The sequence below is a fragment of the Camelus bactrianus genome, chromosome 8, assembly GCF_048773025.1.
Source record: "Camelus bactrianus isolate YW-2024 breed Bactrian camel chromosome 8, ASM4877302v1, whole genome shotgun sequence".
NCBI lineage: Eukaryota > Metazoa > Chordata > Mammalia > Artiodactyla > Camelidae > Camelus > Camelus bactrianus.
In genome coordinates, this window is record NC_133546.1 from 74724728 (window position 1) to 74739253 (window position 14526).

Consider the following 14526-nt stretch of genomic DNA (forward strand, 5'->3'; position numbering starts at 1 on the left):
CACGTGTGCGTCCGGGAATGAAACAGAATAGCCCCAGGAGACTGGCTTCCCACGTCCCTTGGAGAAACTGTGCTGTCTCTGCTCTCTTGAGCGTAAATCTCCAGGTGACCTTGCTGCCTTTTCCTCCCCACTAGGTTTGGAAATTACCCTTCTTACAACATTGCTTAGGCATGTTCTTTCTCCCTATCTTCCCAGCCATTCACCGTGGGGCCGAAGATAAGTAACCGGTGACTTCAGTGCGTTTCGGTTCCAGTGGAAGTAACTGACACGCAGTAGAACTGTGAATGCCCCAACACGAGGGCGATTGGACAGGAAGTAGTTTGCCATTACTGGTGTCTCTCTGCCCCAATTAGGAGCTTACTGATGACACTAGCCTTCTCTTTATATCTTCAAGTATCTCTCACGTGTTCGAATCCTTGACCCAGATGTCACTTAACTATACTCCAGATATTTCAGTAGACGAGTCACATTAAATGTCTGCTATTTCCCTCGTACTTTTTGTGAAGCTTTAAGTTTACTTCAAGACTCCCTTCCAGCTAGTCTCACAATTAAGTGAAAAGCCCACCTACTTGTTCTTAACAGGATCCTCTTTAAGAAAATCATTGCAATGACAAAGGAGCCCAGACTTTGTAATGGGGTCTATGACATGGGTCAAGAATTAATTCCCGAACTTTGTTCTATCTGGAAAGAAATGTTTACCTTCCCAAAGCATCTCCAAATTATTTGGTTTTTTTGTTTGAATAACTCAGGATAATTTGCACTCAAGTAATTTGAAACAGGATTGTAAAATATATCTTCTCAGAAAGGAGAACTTGATGGTTTTAGTTGACTGCAAGCTGAATGTATGCACGAGCAATTTAGCTTTAGAAAAGCAAGTTGTATCCATAGAAGTATTGCATGACATCCAGACTGAAGTGTGTGTGTATGTGTGTGTGTGTGAATGAATGACAGTCCTGCTCTCTATTCTGGTGGGTGAGACCATTTCTAGAGGGATGTGCTGAATTCTTGGTGCCGTATTTTGAGAGGCATATTGTCTGGTCAGTGTGTGCCCAGGGAACAGTGTCTATACTACTAAGGGACTCCAAACTCTCATTTGAAAAATGGTTGGTTTACTGAATAGGCTTGATGGTGACACAGGGTTGTCCTGGATAAGACCCATACGCTATCTGTCCTGTGTGAAAGGACCAACGGGCGGAAATTTAGGGAAGGCTGATTTGGATTCAGAAAGCATTGTTTCAGGATCCGCACATCCAGATGTTTTGTTTTGCTCTCCGCACTGCACATTAAACAGCAAACGTGCCTGACTTTAAGAAGCTTTCAGTAGAGTCAGCACTTTAACAGATTCTTTGGTGGAGGTGGTGAATACAAAGTGTACAGATTTACACCCACCCCTGTATTTAAGGGTACCTGCCTGCTTGTTCACTGCGCATGCGCCCCTGCATATATGTCTGTGCACACACACATCTCCACCCACGAGCATCACTTCTGAGATAGTAGATGTTGGGTGCAGCTGCTGCTGACCCCCCACATTTATATTACTGTGATTAACACATGTGTGGACCATGTAGTTAGTACCTTTGGTGGGCTGGTTTCCCCTTCTTTGAAATGACCCATATGAATAAGTAATAATCGGGTCTCATTCATTTTTGGTGAAGAATCTTCTAAATTTGTCTTATTGTGAGCATTCATGCAATAATATATTCCCATGTGTTAACTGCATTCAGGCTCCAACAACTACAAAGAATTCAGTAAGTCTGAGGTTTTAAACCTTATGCAGCATATATGTTGTTTAACTGAATAATTTATTTCTTGGAATAAAGTCCTAGAAAATAGAAGGAATAAATACTCCTCCCTGAAATCAAAGGACTGTGATTGGATGAGATATCTGGAAAAAAAAATAGGTGATACATGTTTTATTTCCCAAAATGTTTAGTTGAGTGGCAACAATGTAAGAACCATATAAAAATCCAATTTCGAAAGATAATGTGGCCTGCATACAGCAGCAGTCCAGTCAGAAATGTGGAAGTCACGTTTAGCGATACGCAGAATCAAAATCAGATTTCCTTTTGGCTGCCTCCTTTGTTGGTTTTCATGCTAGGATTCTGGCATTCCACTTCAGATGTTTGTTCCAGCTATTTCACTCAGCACTCGAAGTAAATTTTCTCTTAATGAATATGAATTAATTAGTGGGAAACTCTTGATATATTTCCAAGTGTAGACTAAACTCCAGCAGATTAGGTTTCTGGAAAACTTGCAATAAGTGAAATGATAGATCAAATTACATTTTAAAATATGGAAACAGTGTTATAATAGGATCTCAGACTTTTAAATCAAAGGCTGAATGCCTAACTTTTTAAAGAAAAATATTATCACAACGTAGCCGGTAACTTTTTATTTTCTGGGCTGAGGTCTAGTTATTAGGATTTTTTTTAATTTTAAACCTGCTTACTCTGCCTTTTTTTTTAAATGAAGTCTAGTCAGTTTACAATGTTGTGTCGATTTCTGGTGCACAGCACGATGCTTCAGTCATACATGAATATACACATATTCATTTTCACATTCTTTTTCACCGTGAGCTACTACAAGATATTGAATATAGTTCCCTGTGCTATACAGTATAAACTTGTTTATCTATTTTATATATACCAGTCAGTATCTTCTATCTTTCTTTTCTTGGTCTCATGGGCATTAGGTTTGCAAACGACAGCTCTGGGGTGTGTATTTCTTCTTATTAAGTATCTCTCAGACAACATATATGTCCTGAATAAGAAAAGACATTGATTCTGATGTCAAAGAAATCAGGAAAACTCGTAATTTATCTGGTGTGCCTAGCTGTGCTTCCTTCCGGGAAATGTGCAGGAAGCAAAAGGAGGTAAAATGAAATCCTTTGAACAGTTTTTTCAGAAAGCCACCAGCTGGTCCTTAAATCACACCTACGTTTTTTCCCAAAAGCCTCCCAAAGAGGTTACTTTGAATTCTGGAGAGGATTTTGTAGATTGCTCTGTGAAGCTGAAGACATGCTAAGTACGATGGCAACCCCAATAACAGGGCAACAATGCTATCAGCCGCAATGTTAGCTTTTGCTCTACTTACTATGTTGCACATATTCATTCATTTCCCATCTGGAGCTTGAATTTGTAATAGAAAATGGACCCAGGCCCTTGGATGAAAAAACCTGTAATAGAAAGTATATGCCTCAGAAACAAGTTTTGGAAAGTTACGGTCGCCATGGGAAACATCATTTGTAGTTTTCCTTCAGTAATGGGCTAAAATATTGATTGGAGGCCAGAGGAGAAGCTTCTTATTTCTTCCTGTGCTTAAGACTGAGAACAAGAAGTAGCAATAAGAGTTTAGGAAAAAAAAAAAAAAAACACAGCTGATGTCTGCTCATCCGGTAATTTTCAGCTGGCATTTATTTTTTTGATAGAATCCAGTTCAACCCCAAGCTTCATGGGGCACCAGCACTTTGAAACTGTGCTTCAGAGTAAAGAAGCGCTCGTTCTGTTGACATAAATTAGGTTTTAGATAAAGTCTTGAGAGAAACACCATAGTCTGTTAATCTGTTATGCAAAATTTTACTCTTTTTCGTTCCCCCCTTAATGGACGTCCTGAGGATTGAACCCAGGACTCCACTACTAAGCTATTACCCTCCCCCTAAAAGTTTGCTCTTTAAGACTATCTTCCCCTTCAGTTGTTATGCTCCATAATAACTTTTTTTTGAGATAGAATCAGAAACAACTATGCTAATTTATCCCTCAGGGACTAGAAAAATGACATGATTTAAGATGGTAAGTTTCTAGGGAGGACATCTCTGGTAACTTTGAGAAAATCTATGAGAAGAAAATAAATAGATTTCTGAACATCCAAGTTGCAAACTTTAAGCTTCAAAAGTTTCCGAGGATCTCAAAATCTTCCATGTGTTGTTGTGTTATGTGAAACCAACTCTTCCCATGAGAGTAACCAATGGTATCCACTGGGTTATTGTGGAGATTAGAATTGTGTTTACAAAACAAATTTTTAATTAAGGACCAATTATCACTGGCCATAGGAAAGCACATTTTAACTACAACAATTGTAAAACCTGTATCCTTTAAAGAGAGAAACATCCTTCCTATCACAGCATTTGGTACCCAGTCAACAGTGGATGTAACTCTAACCTGACGTATCCCTTGGGTGGGCTTTTAGATGCCAGTCCTCAGGGCACCTGGTACTCAGGAGCACGCTGCACGCAAAAGAGAGGAGAAGGAGCTACTGAAACTGCTTTTCTTTTTTGCAAAAAGTATTTTTGGCAGTGTATACTGTATCCGTGTACTTTACCGGATTACACGCCGTATCTTGTGATCGTGTGTAACTTGTAATATGAGATAAAACATTATATTGGACCAACCAGTGAAAATAATTCAGCTCCTTATGGACAAGTGGACATACTTCTGCGATGAGTAACAGCAGCTCAATTTCCTAGGATGTTTCCTGGCATCAAAAAACTAATGTGTTTTACCATCACTTTATCAAATGAAATGGGAAGTTTCTAACGTATTTGTGTGATGCCTGGGGTCTAGAACTGTAACAATTTTTAAACTAATAGAAGTATATTCATTACATAGATGAGTACATTGTATTTTGTTGATGCTTCAATACTGACTTACACTTAGCAACAAAGTTTTGCCTTTAGTGTTCAGAATAGTCTGTCGTGATAGCCTGTTATACTGTGGAACACAGATAATTTAATCAAAGAAAAGCCTTGGTCTTTAAAGTATGAGTGTATGTATAGAGCAGCACACTTCTGGGAAAAAAAATGACTAAAATTTCCAAAAAAAGTATTAATTAATGAAATAAGAAGAATCTCTTTAGATTGAAACAGAATACATTATTACTATTTTAAAATATGAAGATGTCATTTTTATCTTCATATATTTGTAGTTCATTTTAAAAAAAATTCTAAGATGCGGTATCTAACTTCATTGTAGGTAATGCCTAAAAAATTGTTGTCTTATAAAGTTATTATTTAAACAAATAATTATTATTTCATTAATTTTAATAATTTGGTAATTTATTATTTAACAATTAAATAATTAATTAATAAAAATAAGTTAAGACTTATGTTTGCTAAGGATAAAGTAAGTGAATAGAATTGTTAGTTTATTTTGAGCTTTCTAAACCTGGAAAGTTGGGAGCCAAAGTCAGTTCCTTTAAGCAGCTGAATTCCTAAGGCTCCATGGGGAATGTGCACATCCTCCCAGGAGTATCTCATTCTAGATCATGTGCCATTTGCAAACCAGACTTGTCAAAGAGATGGCCCGTGAATTCCAGCCACGGAAACTGATAGGCATCTGCTGAAAACCTTTGTACCCAACACAGGAACCAGATGAATGGAAAGAACTGGAAATTCTCCTGAGGAATTGTTTCAAGCAAAATGGCACTGGGCATGTCTTCAAAATTGATCTAAAGGCAATCAACAGAAATAAGCAAGAAAATATATGTGCTTTATATATCTAAAACACATAAATATATTATAAATATATTAAATTATATTTATATATAAATAAATTATAAATTTATTAAATGTATATTTATATACTATTTTTCTGTAAATATATATTATACATTTATTAAATGTAAATGTAAATATATTAAATGTGTATATTATTTATATATAAATAGTATATAAATAGATATATAAATAAAAATAGTATATAAATAGATAATATATCGTAAGTATATTAAGTGTATATATTATTTATATATAAATATATAATAAATACATTAAATGCATATTTATATATTATTTATACAAAATATATTATAAATACATTAAATTTATTAACACTATAAATAGTTATGATATTATATATTATAATTTATAATATAAATATAGTACACATATATTGCACACATTAAAATATATATTTCTATATTACACACATATAAATATATATGTATATATATATGTATATAGTTTTTAGATAAGCGATCACTCACTTACAAGCTAGAATTAACTCTTTTCCTTGAGACAGTGTCGGGGGCTGGTTAGGTGTGCAGAGATGAAGTGTGTAAACTGGAATTTCAGTTCTGTCTCCTGACCGTAAACCATCTGGATAGGTTTGTGTGAGAGCAGTGCCTGGCCCATAGAAAGCCTGTGTCGGGCTTTGACATTTCACCTAGACGTCTGAAAGAGAGAAAATGAAATCAAGGACACTAAGTAGCACGTGGGAAGACACGGGCTGTGCATTCAGAGAGACCACAATTCAAATCTTAGGTGATGCCCTTAGTTGGGTGACCCTGAGCATGTTACCGAATCTCTCAGAGCCTTTGTTTTCTTATTTTCTAAACAAAAGTACTGGTTCTGGAGTTGGGAGGTGTGAGATGTGTGCAAAGCCCTTGCACTTTAACATTCAGCATTAGGCTACCTTTCCCCACAACCCTAGAGTTAATTGTTAAAAACCACAAAAATGTCTTTATTCACATGTTTTTCACGGCTAATAAAATGTATTCCATGTACATCTTTTAGGGTGAAAATGGTCCACGTGGAGCTCCAGGCTTACCTGGTCAAAAGGTAAAGAGTTTTTAATGTTTCATATTAGCTAAGAATTTTAACGTCTTGAAAGTTGCACATAGTAGAGTGAAGATTCAGAAAATGTATTTGATGACACTAGATTCCTTGAATCAACCACCACCTGATCTTTCTTTCCAAAGACAACCCATGGAAGCGGTCCCTTCTCAAAGGAGCTACTCTAGGGGAGAGCGTTGTCAGAGAGGTTTAGCCACATGCTTCTCCGGGGCAGCGGGCAGCGATGCTCTCTGCAAGCCCTGGGCGTGTTCCTGCCTGCTCTGGAAATGTTTTCAGTGTTACGAGTCTAAAATGAAGACTGGAACAGGCTTCACTGCCTTTGCCTGTCTGTGGTTATTTCTCTATCTTCCTTTTTGTATAGCCCAGATTGAGCTAAACGTAATAGTTACAATGGCATGACGTATTAAACAGTACAAAAATGCTACAACTAATCTCTTCCAAATAATCTCTTTCAGGATAATAAATTCATAATTAATAAGGATCTTTAATTGGCTAAAGTGCTTCTTTCGGTGCCTAGAATCTTTCTCTTTACCAAGGTGAACTTCATTTCACCCCTTTACTGTCAAGGGCTGATTTCTCTGAGAAGGACTAGGGTTGGATGTGACCAGCATTATTGGAAACACATTTGTTTATTTATTCTGGTTTCCTGAAGGAATGGGGAGCCCTTTCAGGTGGGGCCAGCTGTCACGATACCACCCAGATAACCCCACTGCAGGGGAGAGCGTTGTTGATGCGATATTAGATGGCCACCAAAGCCAGGCCTGTCATTTCTACTTTCTGGAAAAGTTTTACAGATCTTAGCCTCAGGGAGTCAGAAGTTACTGTTGAATCGAGGTTTTTCTCTGTAGCTGGAAATTACCATTAAAAAAGCTATGTTCTTATATGTAGTGAACAGCTTTTGAAAAGTCTTCCTTTACTCGCTTGATAAAGATAAAATTGAACAGGCAGTGATGAAATGCCAAGCTTCCGCATTTCTTCACAGCAATTCTTGACAAAACCCAGGGATCCAGCATGCGCTGCATCTGTGAGTGAGTTGCAAGCCAAGGGATGGGTAGATTTATCTGCTGGGAAACCGTTTTGGACTTTCCAGCAGCTGTTTGTGGTGGCTGCTTTTTGCTGACACTGTGGCTGATGGACTGGGGGCATTTAGCAGCTTCGTGTCAGCTTGAATTAATAGATCAAGTTGAAGTCTGTACTTTAGAAAAAATGGTAGGAAAAAAAAAAAAAAGACCATGCAAATAAGTGGCAAATAAGCCACAGTGCTAACTTACTTTCTTTCCTGGTAATTTTTCTGAAGGTAGATGAAGCAGAAGTAATCATTTAATCATGTGTGTGTATTTGTACATATTCATGTATTTGATTATATGTATAATATACACACAGAGATGATACACAGAGTAAAAGGCTGGCATTCCTTTTCTAATGCATGAATTTTAATTCTACTAAGTGTCACCTTGCTTGAGGCACTGCAGAAAAAACTGGAGATAAGAAAGCCTTCATCTCTGGCTTTGATACATTCAGGAAATGTTTACTGAGTGCCTCTTATAGGCGGAGGGGTGTGTCCGATCCTCAACACTCTCTTGCTGGCTACATTGTCATGAGTGCGTGTTTGTTGAATATATGAATGAAACATGAGTACCATAAATATCTGTGCAGAATTAAGTGGGAAAATAAGCTTGTCAGATCAGAGAGATTTTAGTTGAAGAAAGGGGGCTCATACCTTTCAGAATAAATACGATGGTTGAGAGCCAGTCCCCTTTCTGTGATGGAGAGGCAGGAGGCTTGGGTGGCAGAGAGTATCCTGCTGGTGTCAGAGCTGTGGCTGGAACTCTGACCTTGTTCATCACACACCTCTCCCTGGAATGGTATTCCACAGAAGTCAGCTTGAGAAGGATGTTTCTACTGGATCCGGTAAAATAAATAATGATGGTAATAATAACAATAGTGGCTAACTTAGTATTCGATGTATTCAATTCTTGAAACACCTATGAGAAAGGTACTATAGATGGAGAAATTCATGCTTATGGAGATAGGATTGCATTGGAAGTAGTGAAGCTATAACTTTTACCCTGGAAGTGTTTATATTTTGTGTAACATAATACTGGTTTAAAGCTTACATTTGATAAATGGTTTTAATTTATACAATTATTGATTTTTTTCAATAGTAGAAGCCATTATTATTACTGTAATAATTATATGTGTTAAAAACAGTATTCCTATCATTACATACATTATAATCTTCTTCTGCAGGGAGAGCAAGGTTTTGAAGGCAGCAAAGGAGAAATTGGTGAAAAGGTAAAGATCTCTCTTTACATATTTGTCTGTAATAATATAGTAATAAATTGTATTCTTGAAAATATTTTGAAGTGGAATATTTAACTTGTTTTTGTGCTTTCCATAAAAGCAATTTAATGATTATGGAGAAGTAAGTTAAAACACTTGCTTCACTTACGGTAGACAACACAGTGATGAAATCAGAAATCTTTCTAAACTTGTTTGGATGGTAGTTATTTCGACACATTTCTAGTGAAATCATTCCATTGATACAGAAATGATTCTAATGTTTATTAAGCATTGTATTTTTGTGCTATAACATCATTGATGCACTCACTAAAGTGTCCAAGTCTTTAAATTAATCCTTTGTTTATACATGTACCCAGTTCATCAGTGGAATTTTCCCTGAGGAAATAAGTAAGTTGAACTAACTGTACCAGTCAAAGCCCAGTAGAAAAGGGATGGGACACTCAAAAGAGAATGATGTGAAAAAGTTTAATACAGAGAATGTTTAAAAGGTAGGGGCAACGTGTAGGAAATCCACAAGGATTGAGCAATATCGCAGACTGGGTTATAGAGAGTCAGGTTACCGTGCACCAGACTCAGAGGTAAAGAAAACCTATGTGGAGAGGGTTTGTCTATTCTATATATACCTGTCAGGTATATATAGAATAGACAAACAAGATTATATCCTATAGCACAGGAAAATATATACAAGATCTTGTGGTAGCTCACGGTTAAGAAGAATGTGACAATGAATATATGTATGTTCATATATGACTGAACAATTGTGCTCTACACTGGAAATTGACACAACATGGTAAACTGACTACAACTCAATAAAATAAAATAAAATAAAATGAGGAGAGCACTTAACTCCTCCATTCGTGCAATCATTGTTTTACAAACTCACAGCTTCGTACTGTGAGTACAGAGAAAAAAAGTGTCTTAGTTTCTAAAATTTCCCTTTACACAGTCATTTGCATTCTCCTTCATTTCATATGTCTGGTTTTCTTTTCAAATAGAACAAAAAGAGTACTATTCCTTTGTTTTGTCAAATGTCATGTAATTGGACAGCCAGAAGGAAGGCTAGAAAAGGGAAGAGATAGTCTCAAATTAGACTGCGTGCCCTGTGTTGAAGTTTTCTGGGAAATCGTCAGTTATTTGCTTTTTCAATGAGTATTTGTAGACAGAATGAGCATCTATTATAATTATAAGACAAATTACACATGTTGTAAGCTACTTGCTTGTTGCTTTTCCTCACAGAACTGTGAGGGAGAAGAAAGAATGGCTGTATAATGATCATATAATTGAAGTCCATCATGGGATGACTATTTTTTTTAAAGCGAGTCTCCATTCTTAGGAATCTCTTGAATATTTTTGCTTTAGAAAAACAGTCATTGCAAGGCCATGGCTGTAAATAAATGCTTTATTTACACATATTCCTGTTTTATTAGTAAGACTTTACCTGGAGGAATAAGAGAGAATAAGCAAGGGAAACAGATATATTCTCTGTAATTTAAAGTTGCCATCTCATGAAAATCTTAGTGGTTGTTTTGATATTTTATGTGCACAAGTTGGTACTGCTCAGTAGTAAATAGATTCTCACAGGCTATGAGGTATAGAAAAACACTCAATATATTTGGCTTCAAAGATTTCCCTTCTAATTCCTCATAGCTATTAACCATTGCCCTCAAATAATCAATTTCACCATGAGATGGAAATATTTATGGAGAATATGGTTGAGAAATCAGGAATAAATAAAATATCAAATAGAAAAGATAATATATTGAATGAGAATAAAAATTCAAATGGTTTATAGTCAAACATAAAATTCAGATAATAAGCCGTATGTTAAAAAATATGTTCTACTTTGATTATTATTTACCATAAATCGAATGTTTGAGTTTTTTCAGTATTACTTGCTGCATATTATGATACATGACCACATGTATTTTTCCATAAGATTAAATAATTGCCATCATGTTTTTGTTTCTAGATTAGATAATTTGTTTCTAGATTAGCTTAATAAGAAAAGTATGTGATGCACTCATTGATTTTTTTTTTATTGATGTATAGTTGATTTACAATATTGTGTTAGTTTCTGATGTACTGCATAGTGATTCAGTTATACATATATTGTCTATATATTCTTTTTCATTATAGGGTGTTACAAGATATTGAATGTGGTTCCCTGTGCTAAACATTAGGACCCTGTTGTTTATCTCTTTTATATATAGTAGTTTTTATCTGCTAGCTTCAAACTCCTAATTTATCCTACCCCTCTTCCCCCTTTGGTAACCATAAGTTTGTTTTCTCTGTCTGTGAGTCTTTCTCTTTTGTAAATAGGTTCATTTGTGTCATTTTTTTTTTAAGATTCTACATATAAGTGATACCATATGATATTTATCTTTTTCAGTCTGAGTGACTTAGACCCCTAGCTCAGGTCTACTTAGTGTGATAATCTCTAGGTCCATCCATGCTGCTGCAAACAGCATTATTATTTCATTCTTTTTTATGACTGAGTAATTTGCATTGTTTATACTGTGTGCCATAGCTTCTTAATGCAATCATCCGTCGGTGGACATTTAGTTGTTTCCACGTCTTGGCTATTGTAAACGGTGCTGCTGTGAACATTGGAGTCCATGAATCTTTTTAAATTAGAGTTCTCTCTGGATATATGCCCAGGAGTGGGATTGCTGGATCATATGGTAAATCTATTTTTAGTGTTTCAAGGAATCTCCATGCTGTTATTCATAGTGGCTGCACCAGTTTACATTCCCACCCACAGTGTAGAAGGGGCTCCCTGTTCTCCACGCCTTCTCCAGCATTTATCATTTGCAGACCTTTTAGTGATGGACATTCTGGCTGGTGTTGAGGTGATACCTCAGTGTAGTTTTAACTTGCATTTCTCTAATAACTAGTGATGTTGAGCATCTTTTCATGTGAAGCACTCATTTTTATGTGACACCAGAATGAGATTCTTGGCCTGCTTACAACATAATTTGTTTTCTGAATAAAGAAAGTCTCATTTGAATTTCAAGTCTTTGTGGAAAGCTGAGTATAATGAAAATAATGAAAATAAGGCTTAATTTTCTTCTTTAACACCTTATTGTGGCCTTTACTGTGTTTTAAGTTTAACTGTTACAAATGACACAATTCACTAGTTGCAAAATAAAATAATTCAGAGGGTTGTTATTGTTCTGAGATATATGTACCAAAGTCACATGGCTAAAGACTGGAAAAAAAATTCTATCAATTGTCAATGAGAAAACACTATCTGATGGTTTTCAGTTAATCTTTCTATAATCCATTATAAACCAAGTAGAGAAATCTGCTGCTTTTCTTTATGGCTAGAAAGCTAGCTTTCAGGCCCACTGAACTCCAGCCCGACTATCTCGGGTTCCTCAGCGTGTTGACATGCTGTCCCGGTCTGCAGAAGAACCCACGAAGCTTGAAAAAGTATAGAGGATCTGATATGAAAGCATATTCCTGAGTCTATGGCAACTTATGACAGGGCAGAAACTCATACCTCATCACCCTGGTCAACACAATTCAGCCAGGAGAGTCTGGAAAGGAAACTTACTTGAAGGGATGGTTCTTTCTGTCAAAGATTAATTTCTCGTGCTGGCGGGACCCTCCCAGAGGACAGCGCTCTTCACGTTTGCCACGTGCTGGTATATCAGGTAGACATACAGGAATGACCCCGTCCAACAGCCCCGCTCCTGGCTGGCCAGTCAGCTGAGCATCACTCAAGGATCCCTGGACCGGGCTCTCTAACAGTGTAGCCCATGAGGCAAGAGGGAGAAGGTGTATGTTGTGGTTAAAGAATAGACCCGCAGCTGAGGTCTGCATTCTGGTTCTCTGTTTCCACAGGTGTGGTCTTAAGCCTCCCTTCCTTGGGAGATTTTCCTGAGGTTCCTTCAGTATTATTGTAGGTGCTATGTGGCCACTACCAGCAGTAAAAAAAAGGTGAAGAGTCCACTCTGGTGATGGTTCTCCTCAGACTGTCAGCCTTCCCAGCAGTGATGCAGCCAAGCAAACTGGTTGTATGACCAAAGGTCAACACAGCAACTAGGCTCTGAACATCACCTGAGTAAAAGGCCATTTGACAGGGGCTCCACAAAGTGATCTTCATTCCTGAACTCTGAGCCCAGGTCTTTACTTTAGATCTTTGTGAATATAAGAATATTACTTGGTGGTAGAGGGGTAGATACAGCTCAATGGTAGAGCACATGCTTACATGCATGAGGTCCTGGGTTCAACTCCCAGTTCCTCCATTAACTAATTAATAATAATAATAATAATAATAATAATAACAATAATAAAATAATAGTTCTTCATTGCATTCATGAAAAGAAGCAAATAGAAAGGCATATGTAAACATCTGCTTCATAATAGCATTCAATATTTTTATACTAAAGCAAAGTCAGTTTACAATGTGTTAATTTCTGGTGTACAGCATAGTGATTCAGTTATACATATATATTCCTTTTAATATTCTTTTTCATTACGGGTTATTACAAGATATTGAATACAGTTCCAACAACAGGAGGTTCTTGTTGTTTATCTATTTAGGACACAAATGAACTTATTTACAAAACAGAGACAGATTCACAAACATAGAAAACAAACTTATGGTTACCGGGGAGGAAAGGTGTGGGGAGGGATAAATTGGGACTTCAGGATTTGAATTCAATATTTTTAAGTAATTATCTCAGATCATGGAATTTAGTTTGCTTTTAAAATTATCATTATTTTTTATGCTGTCATTCAAGCCCTCACTAACTTAAGTTTGAAAACTGACTTCTTCAGCATTAAACTTGTTCCCCACTGAACTTTATTATTAAATATCACACAGTTGTGAGAGAGAAGCATCCGGTGGCAACTGTTACCCAGGCCACAGTTTTCCTGACACTTTGTAGCTAAAATGTTGTCAATTTCAGTTCATTCAAGAGTGACATTTAAGATGACATGGGCACACATATTAGCAAATCCTCACAAGGACCTAAGATGTTTCAGCTAGTGTGAAAGTTCTCCATTTGATATGAAAATGATCTGGGCTCTTCAAGATATTGTACGTTTAGTGAAAAGAAAAAAGAACAACCAAATCGCTTTTCTTCATGAACTATATGGCTCAAGGAGATGTTGACAGCGTCCAATCATTAACATACTCGAGTGTTCATGGTTATGCACGTTCTGACTTACTCTTGTTTAAACGTATGGGCATTACCTACTTTGATCATTTGGGTCACAGATTTTTCTTCCACTCTGAATTAAACTAATAATAATAATCATAACCATAAAACTAACCAGTGCATATGATTCCTCCTTTAATTCATCTCTTAAAACTTTAGAAAACTGGTTGCTATAAATTTCCAGTGATTTGTGAATTTTATTGTCTTGTTGTTCCCAGAGACTGATCTAGGCCCTGAAATGCCATATGATCTATTTATTTAAATCAGAAAATTATGCTTAAATATTTATCACTCAGGTTTTATTGCTGCCACAAGTATTTCTACCTGACAGAATCCTCTGGAAAAACATCTCACTGATCTCTACTTTAGTTGATTTATTTAACCACATATTATTGTGTTATATTGCTGCAGTATAAGGTAATATAATCTATAATACAGTTTTGTAGAAAATGTGATATTCAAATGAATAAAATTATTAAAACGTCA

At 36.4% G+C, this 14526-nt stretch overlaps 1 protein-coding gene across 1 annotated transcript in view; it reads left to right on the forward strand.

The window, feature by feature from the left end:
- Nucleotides 1-14526, forward strand: part of COL19A1 (collagen type XIX alpha 1 chain) — a 325408-nt gene that overhangs the window by 79506 nt on the left and 231376 nt on the right. The window contains exons 10-11 of the mRNA XM_010967573.3: nt 6509-6553; nt 8819-8863. Of these exons, the coding sequence (XP_010965875.2) occupies nt 6509-6553; nt 8819-8863 (90 nt within the window). The remainder of the gene's footprint in view (nt 1-6508; nt 6554-8818; nt 8864-14526) is intronic.